Raw genomic sequence first — 20681 nt, 5'->3', positions numbered from 1 at the left:
CTTTGTTTTAGTTTTGCAGCATCTCTTCAATTTTTAGAGGCTTCTGGGGAAAAAAAACCCTGCCAACCCAGGCGTATAAACTCTTCAAACAGTAGTATGCCTTTTCAGCTCATTTGGTCTTCGATGGTTTACTTCTCATAATAAACATGTGCATCTTTTCCAAAGAATTAGTACACTGGTTGGAAACCGCAGATGTACTTAGAATTCTCTTTATTCCCTTGGAGGGAGAGGTTTCCCTTTTTCCAGTTGTCTTGAAACCCTTTGTTGCACGTTTATGGCAGAACCGTGGCAAAGGTGCTTCTCTCCCCTCAGGATGATGAGCCTCCAGCCAAAGGGAAGAAAAAGAAGAAGAAGAAAAAGGAGGAGGAGTTGGACATCGATGTGGACGACCCCGCCGTGAGTCGATTCCAGTACCCCTTCCACGAGCTGATGGTGTGGGCCGTGCTGATGAAGCGCCAAAAAATGGCGGTCTTCCTCTGGCAGCGCGGGGAGGAGAGCATGGCGAAGGCCCTGGTGGCCTGCAAGCTCTACAAGTCGATGGCCCACGAGTCCTCCGAGAGCGAGCTGGTGGACGACATCTCCCAGGACCTGGACAACAACTCAAAGTGAGTGTCCAGAGGGAATTTAAGGACCAGGAGACACTATGGTCCTGAGCACTGTCCCTTTGCTGGGAAGGGTGGCAAATGTATCTCTCGCTTAAGTACAATGACCTTTAAAGCTTGTTCATCAAGTGCTTTGTCCATTGTGTCAGCATTTTTCCTTCTGTCTCTCTGAGGCGTTTCTGGACTCTCATTGTTTTTGTTGACTGCCTTCTGGTGCAAACCATGGAAACCCAGTTTTAATCAATATATGTTTTTTGTTGAAATATAGTTGATTTACAGTGTTGTGGTAATGTCTGCTGTACAGCAAAGTGACTCAGTTATACATATACATATATATATATACACATTTTTTAAATATTCTTTTCCAGTATGGTTTATGGATATTGAATATAGTTCCCTGTGCTATGCAGTAGGACCTTGTTTATCCATTCTATATATGAAAGCTTACCCCAACTTCCCTCCCCCTTGGCAACCACCGGTCTGTTCTCTATGTCCATGATTCTGTTTCTGGGAAACACAATTTTAGTGCAAAGACAATGAGACCAATTTTCACAAGGAAACAACCTAGTGAACCTGTGCCCTTGGACTTGACCTTCACAAGTACCTCTGGATTTCCCCCCCTTAGGACGGCTACAGGGGGCTGGAGTTGGGTATTTCCCTCCCTCTAGTTCAGTTAGGCTCTGATAAAACACCAATAGGTTAAGCTCTGGTTAGCCAGTTTCCCCCGAGGGCAGGCCTTGTTATGAAGAATAGAGTGCTCTGGGCATAGTTCAGAATGGACCCTTTCCCCTCTCCCAGACGGCAGCATGAGAGGATTCTTCCCCCATCTTCTCTGTGAGAACTTGGTGGGGCTCCTGGAGGTAAAACTCACAAAAATGTGGACAATTCTCTAAGCCTGGGCCACCCGGAGCTATTAACTTGCAGACTTGTCCTCACGGGGCCTCCAGAAATTCATCAATTACAGTTCAGGTTTTCCAACCTGGCGCTGGTTCCCCGGGTTTGTGCTCCATTAAGTTGCGATTCTCAGTATCTGCCTTCTGTCTTTCCAGTTAGGTGGACAGCAATTTGCCCTGTGACCTCAATTCTCTGATGAATCTAGAAAAGTCGTGGGTTTTGAGTTTGTTGAGCTTTTGTACTTTTTATTAGGACAGAGTGGCAACTTCCAAGTCCCTTACGTGTGGAACCAGAAACCGAAAGTCCCCGTGCAACTTTACAGACATGTGAACTTGAATTGTACACAGGCCCTTCTGCCAACATGTAATATCTTTGTTTTGTGAAGCACCCTGCTTATCTTTCGGACTGTATTTCTAAAATCACTAGCTGACTTCTAAACATCAGGTGTTCAAGACTCTTACAAATAGGGAGGCGTTCCCCTGCCTCCATCTGTTGGCAAGCCCTGTCCCTCTGCTTCCTAGAGGACCCTCGTGGTGACCCCCTGCAGCCCGTGGGGCCTGAGGCCAGAAGATGCTGCAGAGTCTGCGTCTCCATCCCCCACAAGTAATGCCTCCCTTTTTCATCCTTCCACTCAGAACTGGCATCAAATCTTCTATAAAATGGAGAAACAAAAGCAAAGAAAGGTGATCCCTATAGGACTGTACCTTAATCACATCGATGCCACACAAAAAGTTGAAGGAACAAGAAGTGTTCATGACTATCATTAAATCCTCGCATCAGGGTCATGTGGAAAGGGAATACATCTTATGTTCACAAATCACCTGTGTCCCCTTCTCCATCCGCCACTTGGTTCTCATCACTCCCCCTCCCCCACCTCCAGCAATTGGTCCTCTCTGCTCTGGGTCCCCATGGCAACTAGACCTTGTCTCCTTCACAGCACTGAGAGCGCTCTTGTAATCCATGTGTCACTGAAGTATTACACTCATACAGGAGAAGGCACGTGTGCAAAACATGCAGCTTGGTGACTGTTCACAAACCCAACACACAACTTTGACCAGCACCCTCAAGAAACAGCACCCTACCTGTGCCACCAGCCCTCCTGGAGGCCTTTTCAATGTCCACCTCTCCCCTGCACCAAGGATGAACACTGTTCTGACTTCCAGTCCCACAGGCGCTGTTTTCAAACTCTCATTTGCCATCTTTTCCATCTGCATCCCTGTTCGTGAATGCCTGAGGGAAGGGACTTTGTCTTTGCTCTGTCCCTGGGGCCTGAGGGGCAGACTTGGGCTCCACCTAAAGCGCCATCTACAGCGAGAGCAGTCAGCCCCTGACATGGCTAAGCACAGCCCCTGGCCCCTGGCCGTCCCCCCTGGGGACATCCCCTGGAGCTCCCAGAGGACAGGGAGTCACAGACTCTGTGTCCTGTGGCTCCACGACATCCCCGCGGACACAGCTCTCGAATGAAGAGCACGTGACCACCCTGCTCCCATTTCTGTCTCTGCAGAGACTTTGGCCAGCTTGCTGTGGAGCTCTTGGACCAGTCCTACAAGCATGACGAGCAGATCGCCATGAAACTGCTGACCTACGAGCTGAAAAACTGGAGCAACTCGACCTGCCTCAAACTGGCTGTCGCAGCCAAACATCGGGACTTCATCGCCCACACCTGCAGCCAGATGCTGCTGACTGACATGTGGATGGGAAGGCTGCGGATGAGGAAGAACCCTGGCCTGAAGGTATGCGTGACGTGGTCGGTAAGCACGGTATAGTGACAAGTGCCACCCGTGAGCTCTGACTCCCTGCCTGGCTGAGCTAAGTGCTTGCTGTGGTTTATACATCCATGACTCTGAACAACCCCAGGAAGGAGACGCCATGGCAATCCTTGTCTTACAGGAGAACCGGAAGCTTCAAGATTAAGGGATAGGATCTGAGCTGCAAGGCATGGGTCTGGCTCCTGAATCCACGTGGTCTAACGCCAGAGCCTGACCTGCAGCATGAGTGGCTTACAGGCTTGGAGTCCACCCTAACTAGCCATGCATCCCTGGACCAGCCACCCGCCACTATAGTGGACACCGGAGCTCTATTTCTATAGATGCCCTTATAACTCTGAAATTGTCTGATATCGTTTTGTTTTACTTTTTAAAAACTTTTACTGAAATATAGTTGATTTACAAGGTTGTGTTAGTTTCAGGTGTACAGCAAAGTGATTCAGTTATATATATATATATATATATATATATATATATATATATATATATATATTCTTTTTTTTACATTCTCTTCCATTATAGGTTATCACAAGGTATTGAGCAGAGTTCCCTGTGCTATACAGGAGGTCCTTGTTGGTTATCTATTTTATATATAGTAGTTTGTGCCTGTTAATCCCAAACTCTTAATTTATCCCTCCCCCTCTTCCCCTTTGGTGGCCACAAGTTTGTTTTCTATGTCTGTAAGTCTATTTCTGTTTTGTAAATAAGTTCATTTGTATCCTTTCTTTAGATTCCACATATAAGCGATATCATATGATATTTGTCTCTCTCTGACTTACTTCACTTAGTATGATAATCTCTAGATCCATCCATGTTGCTGTAAATGGCATTATTTCATTCCTTTTTTATGGCTGAATAATATTCCATTGTGTTTATACACCACATCTTCTCTATCCGTTCGTCTGTCAATGGACACTTAGGTTGCTGTCTGATATCATTTTAATTGGCAATGTTTTCATTCTATGGGGTTTATGAGAGAATATGAAGCTATGAAAGTGTCTGAAAAGGATTTAGGGGATAGAAAATTGTACTGAGACCAAATCCCAGCTCTGCTGTTTACTACTGTTAACGACTAGGTTATCTTAAGGAGAGATTCTAACCTTCAGATAACCTACTCTGTGATGGCAATATTATACTGAGCTCATGGGATTGCTATGAGGATAAAGAAAAGACCATATATGTTATCCTGGGCATCAGGGTTCTGACATACAGAAGGCACTTCATTTCTTAAAAATATGTTGGAAACCGGGGCTTCCCTGGTGGCACAGTGGTTGAGAGTCCGCCTGCCGATGCAGGGGACACGGGTTCGTGCCCCGGTCCGGGAAGATCCCACATGCCGCAGAGCGGCTAGGCCCGTGAGCCGTGGCCGCTGAGCCTGCGCGTCCGGAGCCTGTGCTCCGCAACGGGAGAGGCCACAACAGTGAGAGGCCCGCGTACCGCGAAGAAAAAAAAAAAATGTTGGAAACAGTTCTCAGAGCTTTCTGAGATGCTTTTCCTGGGTTTTATAATCCTCAAATTTGACTTGAATAAAAATTTCCATTTCTTTCTTTAAAAAAAAATATAAATGTCATGCCTAATTGCCCAATTATATACAATGCACTAAGCTGATATTATACATAAGTTTGGATATTAATAAATAGTTTTTAGAATATCAAGAATAATGAGAAGATCCTGAAGATTTTTTTTTTAAAAAGAGCAGGTTTCCTACAAAGCGATGAACATCAGGTTGGCATCAGACTTTCCGTTAATAATACTGAAACCTAGAAGGCACTGAAACAAGGCCTTCATAGTTCTGAGAGGATTTGGAACCTGGATTTTTTTTTTTTTTTTTTTTTTTTTACCCAGTCCAGCTATTTTAGACATGAGGATAGGATATCTATTTAAGATAGACAAAGATTCAAGTTATATACTTTCTACTTACTCCTTCAGAAAAAGTACTTCAGCAGGCATTCCATTGAAAGAAGCGTTCAAAATTGCAAGAACACAGGTGATGTGGAATGCAAGAAACAAGCCCCAGTTTTTTAAAATCCCCATATGAAAAAGCAGTTGGATGAAATGAGTGCAAAGAGTCAGTGATATGCAAGAAGAAAGTACACAGAAGAATAGAAATGATTCCAACAAATAGATGCAGTGACTAAGATGCTATAAAGGATCAGGGGTATGGGTTAGGGAAACAAAAAGAGTTCATAATCATTAATGAGAAAATAGAAGTAGAATCAAATACCAGGGAAAACAAAAAAAACTGCACACAAAAGTTAAGGCTCGGTTATGATTTAAATGAAAATTTGGTACGATTTTTGAGTGATAGAAGGTAAAAAAGACCATTTGACCTTTGATACCATGATCAGGTTTCTCTAGTAGCACCAGAATTCTACATTAAAATTGCAATCACAGCACGCCATGTGACTGTACAGTAGACAGTATTTTATACGGTAATAAAAATGTAAATGCTTTTTATTGATCTTCAGTTTTTTAGAATAATCCAATAGACAGAGTATTGAAGACCTAAATATAAATCCTAAATATAATACAAAGGTTATCAAGTATGAAACTACGAAAGTAAAGGTACAGCTAAGAAAAGTTGGCTGGTGGGAAGGGGAAGAGAGAGGGGTAAACAGCATAATATCCCCATGTTGTAAAGTGGGGAATCAGAACTGTCAAGAGTTGTTGAAACAAGAGGTGAAGATTCCAGTTTATTGTGTAAAGTTACAAAGGTAACTTCATAGGAACTGAAAATACCGATGTGGTTGTTAAAAATGGGAGCAGAGGGGAAGGAGATAAATTAAGATAAAGTCTCATCTAAAATAGATATTTAGATGACTAAGATAGTACTTAAATTAACAAAGAAATAGCAACATAAGATATTGCCTATGTTGCTAAAAATATGAAAGTATCCATAACAGCTAAAACTAGAAATAGAAGCAAGTGTCTCAAACTAGAATTCAAAAATTTCTCTTGAAGACAAATGATATGAAACTATATATTTAAAAAAACACACTGAGAACCTGAGTACATCAACCAGAATAACCAACATCAAGACACACTTTAATAAAGTTATTGGACACCATTGTAAAGTAATTATACCCCAATAAAGATGTTAAAAAAATAAATAAATAAATAAATAAATAAATAGACCCATGTCAAAACTATCCCAACAGATGTATAAACAGTTAAAAAAAAATAAATAAAATAAAGTTATTGGATTTTAATGAAAAAAAGAATTCTTTGAGCTTCTAGGCAAAAAAAAAAAAAAAAATCAAGTGACTTCTAAGGGAAAAAAATTCAATTATCATCAGACTTTCAATAGCAACCATTTATGTCAGAAAAAAAAAATGGTGTGTATCATATAAAAATACTCCCAGAAAGAAAATTGAGGCAAAGATTTTATATCTAGCAAAAGTGATGGTCAAATATAAAGGGTACACATGACATGTTGCCAACAGGCAAGAACTCAGGGAAATATTGTTCCTATGAGCACTTTCTGAAGAATCTATTAGAGAAAGAATCTCCAACAACCAAAATAACCAGAGAGGCATCAGCAACAGGGCTGATAGCATCAGATACATATTTACTTGTAGTGTTAAAACTAAGTGACGGTTAAGTGGGAGAGAAAATAGTGTATAACAGCTATATGTTCTGATAATATAGATATAATAGAACCATTTAAAAATGAGAGGAGGGACTTCCCTGGTGGCGCAGTGGATAAGAATCCGCCTGCCAATGCAGCGGACATGGGTTCGAGCCCTGGTCTGGGAAGATCCCACATGCCATGGAGCAACTAAGCCCGTGCACCACAACTACTGAACCTGCGCTCTAGAGCCCTCCAGCCACAACTACTGAGCCTGCGCGCCTAGAGCCTGTGCTCCGCAACAAGATAAGCCACAGCAAGGAGAAGCCCACACATCTCAACGAAGAGCAGCCCCTGCTCGCTGCAACTAGAGAAAGCCCGTGCGCAGCAACGAAGACCCAACACAGCCAAAAATAAATAAAATTACATATTTTAAAAAAATAAAATCAAATAAAAAAATAAAAATGAGAGGAGAATGGGGAGCACCTGTACAAAAAAAAGTGTAACTTTTCAGTAATCATAATTGATAGTGGTAGTATTAACATCATTATTCTGAAACTATTAAGTTAAAGCAACTGATTAACAGCGAGATATTCTAATTCTGTCACCCCCCTCTGTCCTTGAGAACTAGGACTTGGTGTGGAAGAAAAGGAAACACAGATGTAATCTGGAAGAGGATAAGCAAAAAAGCCTATAGTACTTAATTGGAAGCATCAATATGAATTCATTCCAGCTCTGGCCAATGAAAAGCCTAGAAACAAAGACCTACCCAAAAGCATGAACAGTCCTAGTGCCCAAACTGTGGCCTTGAAATATCATTTCCCATTCACTGAAGCCAGAACTTCTTGGAGATATGGTTGATTCCAGGTCTGTAGCAGGATATGTACAAGATGAGCCCAGAATAGTTGACACACCAGTTGTTAAAGAAGCTATCAAGGACCCCTAGGGTCAGATCAGGGGGACCCAGGAGCAAACATGAAGAGGCTTCCACTGGCCAAACGAACAGGACAGTTTGACCTTCAATACTATTACTAATAGTAATGAATAGCAAATATCTTTAAATCCATGAGTTCATAACAATATTTTTAAGTAAACATATACACTAATAAAGAACTATCAGGAAGAAAAATTAAGAAAACAGTCATTCCATATACAGTTGTATCAAAAAGAATAAAACACCTAGAAATAAATTTAACCAAGAAGGTGAAAACCTGTATATTGAAAACTATGAGATATTCATGAAAGTAATTGAAGAAGACACAAATAAATGGAAAGATATTCCATGCTCAAGGATTAGAAGAATTAATATTGTTAAAAAGTCCATGCTACCCAAAGCAATATACAGATTTAATGCAATCCCTATTAAAATTCCAATAGCAGTTTTCACAGAAATAGAACAAGCAATCCTAAAGTTTAGGTGGATCCAAAAAGTTTCCCAATAGCCAAAGCAGTTTTGAGAAAGAAGAACAAAGCTGGAGGCTTCATGCTTCCTGATTTCAAACCTTATTACAAAGCTATTGTAATTAAAACAATGGAAACAGGAACATAGATCAATGGAAAAAAATAGAGAGCCCAGAAATAAACCCATGCATATATGGTCAATAAATTTATGACAAAGAAGCCAAGAATATACAATAGGGAAAGGATAGTCTCTTCAATAAATCATGTTGGGAAAATTGGACAGCCACGTGCAATGAAACTGAACCACTGTTTTATACCATACCCCCAAATTAACACAAAATTGATTAAATACTTGAACATAAGACCTAAAACCATAAAACTCCTTGAAGAAAACATAAGCCCTTGACACGGTGATGATTTTTTTTAATCTGACACCAAAAGCAAAGGCAACAAAAGCAAAAATAAACAAGTGGGACTACATCAGACTAAAAAGCTTCTGCACAGCCAACGAAATCATCAACAAAGTGAAAAGGCAGCGTACTGAATGAGAGAAAATAGTTGCAATTGTATGTCTGATAAGGGGCTAATATCCAAGATATATAAAGAACTCATACAATTTAAAAGCAGAAAACAAAACAAACCAACAATCCAATTAAATAATGGGCAGAAGATCTGAATAGACGTTTTTCCAAAGAAGACATACAGGTGGCCAACAAGCACATGAAAATATACTCAACATCACAAATCATCAGGGAAATACAAATCAAAACCACAATGAGATATCACCTCACACCTGTCAGAATGGCCATCATCAAAAAGGCAAGAAATAAGAAGTTTTGGCAAGGATGTGGAGAAAAGGAAACGCTGGTGCATTGTTGGTGGGAATGTTGGTGGGTGTTCAGCCACTATGGAAAACAGTATGAAGGTTCCTCAAAAAATTAAAAATAGAACTACCATATGACCCAACAATTCCACAACTGAGTATTTATCCAAAGAAAACAACACTAACTTGAAAAGATATCTGCACCCTAGGTTCATTGCAGCATTATTTACAATGACCAAGACATGGAAACAACTTAAGTGTGCATTGATGGATGAATGGATAAAAAATTGTGATATATATGTACATATATATGTATGCAATGATATATATACACACAATGGAATATTATTATATATACACAGTGTATATTTTATACTTTTATATATATATATATACATATATAAAATGGAATATTATTCAGCCATAAAAAAGAACGAAATCTTGCCATTTGCGAGGTGGATGGACCTCGAGGGCGTTGTGCTAAGTGAAATAAGTCAGACAGAGAAAGACAAATACATTATGATCTCTTTTACATGTGAAAACTAAAAAAACCAAAAAGCAAGTTCATAGACACAGAGAACAGATTGGTTGTTGACAGAAGCAGGGGTGAGGATGGAGTGGGAGGAATGGGTGAACTGGTTTTTATTTTTTTAGCTTAACTAAATTGAATATAATAAAAATAACCCACAATGAGATAGCACTACACACCCACTAGAAAAGCTAAAATTAAAAGACTGACCATACCAAGTGTTGGCAAGCATGTGGAAGAACTATAACTCTTCTACACTGCTGGTGGGAATACGAAATAGTTAAAAAAAGAAAAATCAGTTACCTTCAGCAGCTGATAGGAAATCAATTCATTATCTTGAAAACAGGTACATAAAGGGGAAAGAATCAAGCATTTATCCTGCATTTTCTATATGAACTGAACCACTGGGTAACCACTGAGTAGATGAGGGAAACATCTCTTTGTAAAATTATTCCAGCCAAGAAATGGAAACCAAATGATAGCATTAGAACAGCACCAATTTTCAACCCCAGTGAGTTGATGAATTGACATCAACTGCTGCTAACATCACCAAAAGAGAAACGGTATACTTTTTTTTTTTTTTTTTTTTTGTGGTACGCGGGCCTCTCACTGTTGTGGCCTCTCCCGTTGCGGAGCACAGGCTCGGGATGCGCAGGCTCAGCGGCCTTGGCTCACGGGCCCAGCCGCTCCGCGGCATGTGGGATCTTCCTGGACCGGGGCACAAACCCACGTCCCCTGCATCGGCAGGCGGACTCTCAACCACTGCGCCACCAGGGAAGCCCAAGATAAACGGTATACTTTTTAATGAAAGAACATGCCATCTACAGTCTTGCCATAGGGCTCAAACCTGGGTCTGTTTTTGTTTCACAGATATGTTCATTTGTGTCGTATTTTAGATTCCACGTGTAAGTGATACATTGTATTTGTCTTTCTCTGTCTGACTTACTTTGCTTAGTATGATAATCTCTAGGTCCATCCAGGTTGCTGCAAATGGCACTATTTCATTCTTTTTTATGGCTGAGTAGTAGTCCATTGTATATATGTACCACGTCTTCTTCATCTAGTCATCTGTCGATGGACATTTAGGTTGTTTTCATGTCTTGGCTATTGTAAATAGTGCTTCTATGAACATTGGGATGCATGCATCTTTTTGAATTATTGTTTTGTCTGGATATATGCCCAGGAGTGAGATTGCTACATCATATGGCAACTCTATTTTTAGTAACCTTCATACTGAACATATCTACAAAGCAGAAACAGACTCACAGACATAGAGGACAGACTTGTGGTTGCCAAGGGGGAGGAGGGGTGGGGGAGGGAAGGATTGGGAGTTTGGGATTAGCAGATGCAAACTAGTATATATAGGATGGATAAACAACAAGACCCTACTGTATAGCACAGGGAATTATATTCAGTATCCTGTGATAAACCATAATGGAAAAGAATATGAAAAAGAATATATATAACTGAGTCACTTTGCTGTGCAGCAGACATTAAACACGACATTGTAAATCAACCCTACTTCAATAAAATTTACAAAACAGCCTGGGTCTGGTCCAGCCTCTGCATCCAGCTGCCAAGTGGCAGGAGAAAACAAGGGCAGAGGAGCATCCCCAAATCCACTCCGTGATGAAGTCTACAGGTCCAAATGTTCTATCTCTTCAACCCATAAACAACCAGGAAACATATATTTTAAAAAGCAATTTTTAAACATGCCAGAATTTTAAAGAGCAAGATGAAGCTATAGAATCTATAGCAGTGCTGTCCAACAGAAATAAAATGCAAGCCACATATGTCACTTTAAATTTTCTAGTTAAGAAAGTAAAATTTTTAATAGTTACAAGAAGTTTTTTAAGTACATTGTAAAAAGTAAAAAGGAAGCAGTTGAAATTAATTTTAATAATATATTTATTTAAACCAGTATATACAAAATATTATCATTTCAACATGTTTTTGAAAGGAAAAAAATCACTAATGAGATAGTCTATATGCTTTTATTTGTACTAAGTCTTTGAAATCCAGTGGGTATTTTTCTATCATTTCCTTCTTTACCTAATGCTACTTTTAGATATAATGTCTACCCAAAGGTATAAATATTTGTAAACATCAGACTTCCTCCCAAGCATTTTTTTTTTTTTTTTCTTTTTTTTTGGCGGTACGCGGGCCTCTCACTGTTGTGGCCTCTCCCGTTGCGGAGCACAGGCTCCGGACGCACAGGCTCAGCAGCCATGGCTCACGGGCCCAGCCGCTCCACGGCATGTGGGATCTTCCCGGACCGGGACACGAACCCGTGTCCCCTACATCAGCAGGTGGACTCTCAACCACTGCGCCACCAGGGAAGCCCCCTTCCAAGCATTTTTAATTCACAACATAAATATATAATTATTTTAAAGCAGGGATGGTTTGTTCTTTTTTTAATTCTTTGAATAGGTCATAAGGACATGCACATATTAAAAATTAAAACTATTTTAAAGTATAAGTGACAAGTCTCCTTCCCAACTCCTGTCCCCCATATGGCTTGTTCTACCCATTGGCAACCACTGATATTTGTTTCTTATGTATATTTCCATATATAAAGCTACTATGAATAAATATTCTTTCTTTCCTTTTTTTCATGATGAAGTAAATATTCTTTTTTTTTTTTTTCCTTTTCACAAGGGTTGGCATCGTTATTGTTTTGTACCTTCCTTTTTCACTTCCTCTGGGACACAGAATATTCCTTCATTCTTACCCGCTTCCCCAGTTCTCCTTCATGGTCGATGGCCACAGTTTATGACCAGTCCCCAGTGAGGCCATGGAGGTCACTCCTGCCTGGGGGTGCTACACTCACTGCCACCATGAGTGCTCTTGGACACATACTGTATCTCACTTATCTGCTGTATAAATGTCCAGAAGGGGAATTGGTGGCCCCGTGGGGATATGCACTTGCAATCTTGATAGCTGTCCCTCTGTGGAGGTGTCCACCTATAGTGTAGGGAATGTCTTGTTTTCCCACAATTCCACCAATACAGTGTGTGAGCAAACATTCCAATCTAATGGTAAAAAATGAGATCTCTGTGTAGTTCCTTTGAATGTCTCTTATTATGAGTGAGGACAAGCCCATTTTCCTCTCAGTACAAATGTCCCTAAGTTCACTGCCTTTGCCCATTTTTCTGCTGGGTTGTTAGAATTTTTCTTCTTGACTTCTAGAAGATCCTTTCTAATTAGAAAGATTAGCCCTTTGCCTGTCACATGAGCTGCAAATATGTTTTCCCAGAAGTTATTTTTTACTTTGGTTAAGGCATGTTTTCATTGTGCAGAAGTTTGTGATTTTTTTTTCAGTATCAAAGATATTGATCTTTATTTTGATTGCTTCTTGATTTGGGAGCCTAATTAGAAAGGCTTTCTCCTACTCTCCATTTATGAAAGAATTTTCATGTGGTGATTGTTAGTTGTTTTATCTTCTGTCTGTGCCCCCTCCCTTTTTTTTCTTTCACAAAATATTTGAGCTAGATGCAATTTATTCTGGTGTATGTGTGAGATACGAATCCAACCTAATTATTTTCTAGATGATCACCCAGTTTCTCAATACAGTTTATTAAATAGTCATCTCTGCTTCTCCCATTGGAGGTGGTGTTTGTATCACAAATTAATTGCCTATGTGTAGTTGAATCTTTTTCTGGACCTTCCATTCTGCTCTATTGTTTGATCTCTTCGTGCACCTGTACCACTTTGTTTTAATTATTGGTGCTTTATAATATAATTTTTAGCATATGGTAGAAATAACCCTTTTGTGTTACTCTTGTTTTTGAGATTTTTTTTGATGTGGATCATTTTTAAAGTCTTTATTGAATTTGTTACAATATTGCTTCCCTTTTATGTTTTGGTTTCTTGGCCGTGAGGCATGTGGGATCTTAGCTCCCCGACCAGGGTTCAAACCCACACCCCCGGCATTGGAAGGTGAAGTCTTAACCACTGGACCACCAGGGAAGTCCCCCTTTTGTGTTATTCTTAATAATGGATTGCTGAGGGGAAACTTTAAAAAATTAGCATTGAACATTGGGGCAGAGTTCCGTATTGGAGACACACTGCATGGCACTGACAAAAATGTCAAGGGTTTCCATCTATGAGCTAGGCCATCCTTTTGCTGTCTAGGCAGAGCCCAAGTAAGTGCTACATTCATGAGTCACGTTTGTCTTCTAACTCTTGGTCCATATATTCACATTTACATCTAAGTTATTCCTATATAAAATATTTTTGGTCTACTTCACTAGAGGTATCATTTTATTTATTTATTTATTTTTACTTACTATATCTTACTTCAAAAAATTGCCTGCTTTGAAACACTATTGCAAGATCTTCGCTTTTTAAGTCAGGATTCCACACAATACTGCTTGCTGTTCATCTAGAAAAATTTGGTGGATGACCTTAAACTTCTCAGTGTCTGCAATTCTATCAACATAGCAAACAGAATAAGCCACAGACAGTCAGAGCAGAGCTAGACCTGTTCCAGGGCTGCTAGATTACTGATTAATGCTGAAGATCATAATTAAAAATTTTTTGCCTATAGTGGGAAAATTTTTAAGAATTACCATAGCTTAAAAATCCACTTTTCTCTTCATACCTAGGTTATCATGGGGATTCTTCTCCCCCCGACCATCTTGTTTTTGGAATTTCGCACCTGTGATGACTTCTCATATCAAACATCCAAGGAAAATGAAGACGGCAAAGAAAAAGAGGAGGAGAATATGGTCAGTGATACCCTTGATTCTAAAAGTATCCATCAACTCTCATTTTCAAAATAGTTGTGATTTCTCTCGCCGTGAATTTAGAAACTGCAAGAATTGGGGACATTTATAATCCTTGATTTTTTTTTAACATCTTTATTGGAGTATAATTGCTTTACAATGGTGTGTTAGTTTCTGCTGTATAACAAAGTGAATCAGCTATACATATACATATATCCCCATATCTCCTCCCTCTTGCGTGTCCCTCCCACCCCCCCCATCCCACCCCTCTAGGTGGTCACAAAGGACCGAGCTGATCTCCCTGTGCCATGCAGCAGCTTCCCACTAGCTATCTATTTTACATCTGGTAGTGTATATATGCCCATGCCACTCTCTCACTTCATCTCAGCTTACCCTTCCCCCTCTCCGTGTCCTCAAGTCCATTCTCTGTGTCTGCGTCTTTTATATCCTTGATTTTTGAGGCACCTGTCTGTTAAATATGGTGCTGGAGTCCAAGGCGTTTCCCATCTGGCAGCCTGCTTGCCACGTGCTCTGCTCTGTTTCCAGGATGCGAATGCAGACACTGGCTCGAGAAAGGGGGACGAGGAGAATGAACAAAAAAAGCAAAGAAGTGTTCCCATCGGGACCAAGATCTGTGAATTCTACAACGCTCCTATTGTCAAGTTCTGGTTTTACACGGTAAGTTCCCTGCCCTTAGCCTTCACCATTTAGCATGTTTTAGACATGTCAGAATCAAGAAAATTGTCAAGGGCTTAAAAAAAGTGTTTTTTTAAAAAAATCAATGGATTAAAATTAATTATGAAAACAGAAGTGGGACTAACTCAGAATCTTCAGCTAAAATTGGATCTAGATAGATATCTTGTCATGTATTTATACATAGGAATGTGGCCATCCTAGCCCCAAATACACCATTTCATAAAGCAAAATAGTCATATTCTATTTGCTCAAGATGAAGAATTTTTCAAATGTCTTTAGTAATACAAACTTAGGGAAGTAGAGTTTTATTCCAACAATGAACAAAGATGACTAGTATTTAGAGAGCAAGCTCACAGATGTCATTTTTCAGGAGACTGATGGGGTTACTCAAAGAGTAGGGTTGAGCCCAGAGCATGAAGTCCTGGAAGAGAGGAGCAAATCAAGGCATCTCTGCTCTCAAGTGCAGGCCACACTGACCTCGTGACCACACACTCTCCTCCGGCCCCATCAGTGGCCTCTGTCTGGACGGCTCCAGCAGAGTGATGCACCCAGAACAAGAGTGGTCCAGCCTTATGCACGTGGATGGGCAGGAAAAGTGGGGCGAGGAGACTGGAACAGCTTGGAAGCCTTTGGAGGAAACTGGCTCAGGTGCAGGCCGTCCCAGCAGGGGTGGCAGGCATGCTGTGCTTCCTGCAACCACTGCGGTCCGGGGGAGGGACAATATTCATGAAGTCCCAAATGCCAAGCAGCAGCACACGCCTGGCACATCCTGGCACTGCAGTCCCATTAGTGACTGGGTGCGAGCGGTGATGGGACGTGAGGGGCCAGGTCCAAAGCCATGGACAGGGTAATGGATGAGGAGGGCAGAAGGCAGAGCCAGAGCTCTGGGGCGTGGCACCCAGCGGGCTGCATGGGGACCCAGGTCAGCTATAGCCTGGACACCCAACCTTTTGGCAGCCACATCTGGCGATACCACCAAAGCCATAGCTGCCCACCTGTTCTGGTCAGAACCAGCTGAGGACCAGGAAGATACCTGGCCTCCACAGATGCGTATGAAGAGTGCGGGGCCAGGGGGCTGATGAGCCTTGGGCGTCTCCTCAGGGCCTCTAAATGCTGCCCCTGGATGTGGGGAGGGGGTCGCACATTTTATAGCTTGCCAGGGGTTCCCAGTGCAGCCCCACTTTGAGAACTCTTGCTCCAATCCTCCTGCAAAGACTAGATAGTGGATACATGGGATGCTACCTGTATCCTGGTAAAACTTAAACAATCAGGAGGGAGGCATCTTTTAAAAAAAAAGAAAAAAGGCTGCGAATCACAAATATAGTTGCTAGTATACACCCTCCCCCCACCTACCCAAGACTTCAGAAGGGGCCTGTACCCGTGGTGCGTACAGCTTCAGAGTGAATCAACCTCGGTCATCTTCAGACCACCCTCCCTCCACCTCATAGCTCACTCCCATATCTCTCCCAACTCTACATGCCACAAGGATAGGCACCCTGCTGTGGGCACAGCACATCACAGACATATCAGGGCTGACTGAGGGGCCTCAAGACAGGTGTGTGTACCTGGGAAGACACCTCATTGTCAGCCTCCTCCCTTCGAACCTCCCACATCCGCCAGCAGTGGAAAGGTTCAAGAAGGAAATTTGCAAGGCAGGGAAGAGTCAGTAACATTTTCCAATTTCCAGGAATGTAAAGGGCACACCAGTCAACTACTAAAAGTTTCCCGACTCATCATAATTTCGTGCAACTTTATAATTTCCCCTTGAGGCTGATAGTAGCAACAAATGCATCTTCATTTAGAGAATGGACTGTCAGCGCCCATATTGCACTAAAGTACAAAATGCCTCCCCATCTGCCTCAAAGTCCTCTGCCTGCACTGGTGATGTGAGTGGAAGTTTTCCTCTAAAGGATTCAGTGCATCTGGAAATGAAAATTTGTTTTAGAAGATGTGTCCACTTGTAAATAGGGTTTCGAAGCTTTTTTCAGGCACATGTGACCTCCCCAGACACTGCTCACAGTTTCTGCCTTTCAGATATCTTACCTGGGTTACCTACTGCTGTTCAACTATGTCATCCTGGTGCGGATGGAGCGCTGGCCCTGCCTCCAGGAGTGGATCGTCATCTCCTACATCGTGAGCCTGGCCCTGGAGAAAATTCGGGAGGTGATGCTCCAAAGGCCTGTCCCAGCCCCACCCACCACTGACTTCAATTCAGATGTATCTTCTTTTTTTTTTTTTTTTTTTTCTGTACGCGGGCCTCTCACTATTGTGGCCTCTCCCATTGCGGAGCACAGGCTCCGGACGCTCAGGCTCAACGGCCATGGCTCACGGGCCCAGCCGCTCCGCAGCATGTGGGATCTTCCCGGACCGGGGCACGAACCCGTGTCCCCTGCATCGGCAGGCGGACTCTCAACCACTGCGCCACCAGGGAAGCCCCCAGATGTATCTTCTTTTAAAAAAAAAAAAAATTTTTTTTTTTTTTTGGGCCACAGGGCGTGTAGGATCTTAGTTCCCCAACCAGGGATCAGACCCATGCCCCCTGCAGTGGAAGCACAGAGTCTTAGCCACTGGACCGCCAGGGAAGTCCCCAGATGTAGCTCCTTATTTTGAAAACGTACTGTGCAAATCCCAAGTGCCGTGGAACTTTTCTTTCGAGGTGTCACAATCCCAAGTTGATCCAGTTCCCTTGCTTGAGATTTATACACCTTCTGCTTCCAACTGAATTTGAACTTGGAAATCAAAACACAAGGCAGAATAGATGGTGTTTAGTAATAAAAATAAGTCTGAGTGCCTAGAAAAGCAGCATAAATGCTGCCAGGTACCTGAGATAAACCAATGACTCCAACTGGGTACAAATTTGGGCTCTGTTTTCTCGGAGCTGGAAGTAGAAAGGGAGATGTAGGAGATGACATTTCTCCTGTAACTCAGGACTTTGAACCACACTGTCCTCCCTCCAACCCAGAAGGGGATTCTTGTGCAAGGGGTTTATTAAAGGAGAGCTCCTAGGAGAGCAGAGAGAGGCAACAGGGTGACCAGGTCAGAAGAGGGGACGGGGCTGAGCAAGGTGTGGCTTCAGTGGAATCTGTCCCTGGCCTAATCCTGCAGGGAGCTCTGAGTGTATTTAATACTGTAGAGTCTGTCCCACTTTGACCAAAGGGAACAGACTTTTGTACCCACATCAGCTAGCCACCAGCATCTCTGGGAAAGTGGCTGCAATTGCCCAAGGGGGCAGGTGGGAGCCGAACAGCGAGCGGCACCTGCAGCAGATGGGGGCTGGGCGCATCCACCTGGTGGAAGCCTCCAGTGCCTCTGGGCAGGCTGCCAGCGCAACTGCTGCAAACAGAGGGAACAGGATTTTCAAAGAAGTGTTGGAAAAGGACAGACACCATCTCTTGCAGACTGGTGTCACAGGAGACTTGAAACTAACATGTAACTTCAAGAGGGCAGCCCCTGCAGGCTGCAGAGGAAATATGGGCCAGGTCCTTTTCTTTCTAATATCACCTGCAAGTTTTAATTCTTTATATCAGCTTGTAAAGGAAAAGCTTATAGCCAAGAAAAAGTGAACTTGAGAAAGCACACAGCAGAATTTCATATTCTTTCTCCCACTGATAGAGAACCAATATTCTTATTTTGCAATCAGCAGTGACCCTTTCACTGAACTGAAAAATTGTCACTGGCAACTTCTTCCCAGGAGAGCTAATTCGAGGCTGTCAGTCTGATGACAGCCCGAGAAACGCAGAGTGCCAAATCTAAAATGTTATAACCCATCTCCTACTACTCCTGTTTCTTTTCTAGCTGGGCTTCACTCAAACTTTGCCCACTTTACAACTGGGATTTCCCAAGTGGCCTGCCGTGCCATCTCTAGGGACACCGTGAGCTCACTGAGCATCAGCCATATACTGACACTGTTCTTTACCCCCAGTTATAGGAAAGAGGGTGGGCGGCCATCAGTCAGAGTGCACAAGTTGTTAAACTAGTGAACGCCTTCTGGGTTGGCCCATAAATAGCCACCACCCCATCCCACCTCTGGAGCCCCCAGAACCTACCCAGAGCCTCAGTAAGTAAAGGGGTACCACTTTTAAGACCCCCACCCTGCTGCACGCCATAGCTGCATACGTGGGGCTTGCTCTAAGTGTGCCCGTGCCTGCTGCTTGTTACATATTTTCAGGTTTACTCTGAGGAAGTGTCCCTTTAATCAGTGGTGATTTTGAAAGGGTAAGCTCTCAAGCAGGAGAAAATCAAGTTCAGCTTCCCCCTGACTTCCCATCTCTGAGTTACAAAGCAATTTTGGCTGATAAACATTTCCCATCCCGGTTCTGCCATCTCCCCTGGGTGGACTGCCCCTCTGTGGGACCTCACAGGTTTATCTCTGCTCTAGAGTTTTCCTCCTGGACTAACTCTGGAACGTGGGCTCACAGGCAAGTGTCCAGAGAATTAGAAAAGGGATCAAAAGGCAGCTACTTTAATTACAGCCAGAGGGACATAATTTAGAAGGCATTTCCTGAGAGTTTGTGAAACCCTGACTCCAGGCATACAGAGGATTTTGTGGAATTTCCCTTTCTAGATATGTTTTTGTGCCTGAGAAGATTAGTACTTAGAAGTCTTGAGCAGGAAAGGGGACCAGATGCCCTGGAATGCCGCTCCAGTCCTAATGCCCCAAGATTCTAAGAAGACAAGTCTTCCAATACCACACTCCCTTGTTTTTTGTTCTTTGGCATTTCTTTGTAGATCCTCATGTCAGAGCCTGGTAAACTCAGCCAGAAAATAAAAGTTTGGCTTCAGGAATATTGGAACATCACAGACCTCGTAGCCATTTCCATGTTCATGATTGGAGCCATCCTCCGCCTACAGAAGCAGCCCTACATGGGCTATGGCCGCGTGATCTACTGCGTGGATATCATCTTCTGGTACATCCGTGTCCTGGACATCTTTGGTGTCAACAAGTATCTGGGACCCTACGTGATGATGATCGGAAAGATGGTTAGTCCTGACGCCCCGTGAGTAACTACGGACACCGAGACTGTGGTTAGGACCTGAGGCCAGGCCTCCAGCATGGCTCTGTTGCATTTCATTTGACCTTTCCCTTGCAGTTGGTTTCCTACAGGAAATGTTCTTTGCTTTAAGATGCATAGTTCTTCTACATACCAACAATTTAATTAAATCCAATTGATGAACATGAGGTTGAGGGCCTACTGTAGGTACATGGATTTCTGGCAATAACCTGATACATAACCTCCTAACATGCAGTAGAAGCCAGAGACAAAGGGGGCCCGGGGTCACCCTCCCCGACCCCTACTCCAGACAGTCTTCCAGCTCACGTGCTCTGGCATGGAGTGCACACAGGCAATTCATGTGATGAGGTCAAGACAAATCCATGGCAACATTTACTCCAGAACAGGCCATAAAATATGAAACTAAAAATGAACCAGCAGATCATCCTTACATCACTTAAAATAGCCCAAGTGTTGGGACTGGTCCCAGAAGAAAGGAAGTCTTCCAAGCTTAGGAATAACTCTTTGTAGGGCAAGTGGTTTTGAGCAAAGGGCTATATGGTTGAGCTAATGCCAGCCAGGGCCCTCATCTTCAGGGATGTTCAAAATTAAGAATTCTATGAGGTCAGTATCCATAGCAACCAGAGCATTTCGCACTGTAACTACTCACTGTTTGTATAATGA

At 42.5% G+C, this 20681-nt stretch overlaps 1 protein-coding gene across 6 annotated transcripts in view; it reads left to right on the top strand.

The window, feature by feature from the left end:
* The window catches only part of TRPM1 (transient receptor potential cation channel subfamily M member 1), an 84452-nt gene that overhangs the window by 41054 nt on the left and 22717 nt on the right, over window positions 1-20681 (top strand). For 4 of the 6 annotated variants that reach the window (XM_079911957.1, XM_079911953.1, XM_079911952.1 and 1 more), the window contains 6 exons: window positions 313-605; window positions 3001-3229; window positions 14191-14313; window positions 14857-14988; window positions 17041-17169; window positions 19735-19986. In XM_079911957.1, coding sequence (XP_079768083.1) covers window positions 313-605; window positions 3001-3229; window positions 14191-14313; window positions 14857-14988; window positions 17041-17169; window positions 19735-19986 — 1158 coding nt within the window. Of the gene's footprint in view, window positions 1-312; window positions 606-3000; window positions 3230-14190; window positions 14314-14856; window positions 14989-15467; window positions 15517-17040; window positions 17170-19734; window positions 19987-20681 lie in introns of those variants that run through there. The other 2 variants (XM_079911956.1, XM_079911954.1) reach the window with 2 other exon arrangements.

Source organism: Stenella coeruleoalba (genome assembly GCF_951394435.1).
Source record: "Stenella coeruleoalba genome assembly, chromosome: 2".
In the NCBI taxonomy this organism is placed as follows: Eukaryota; Metazoa; Chordata; class Mammalia; order Artiodactyla; family Delphinidae; genus Stenella; species Stenella coeruleoalba.
Note: the sequence above shows the minus strand (reverse complement) of the source record. Positions and strands in the feature narration are given on the sequence as shown.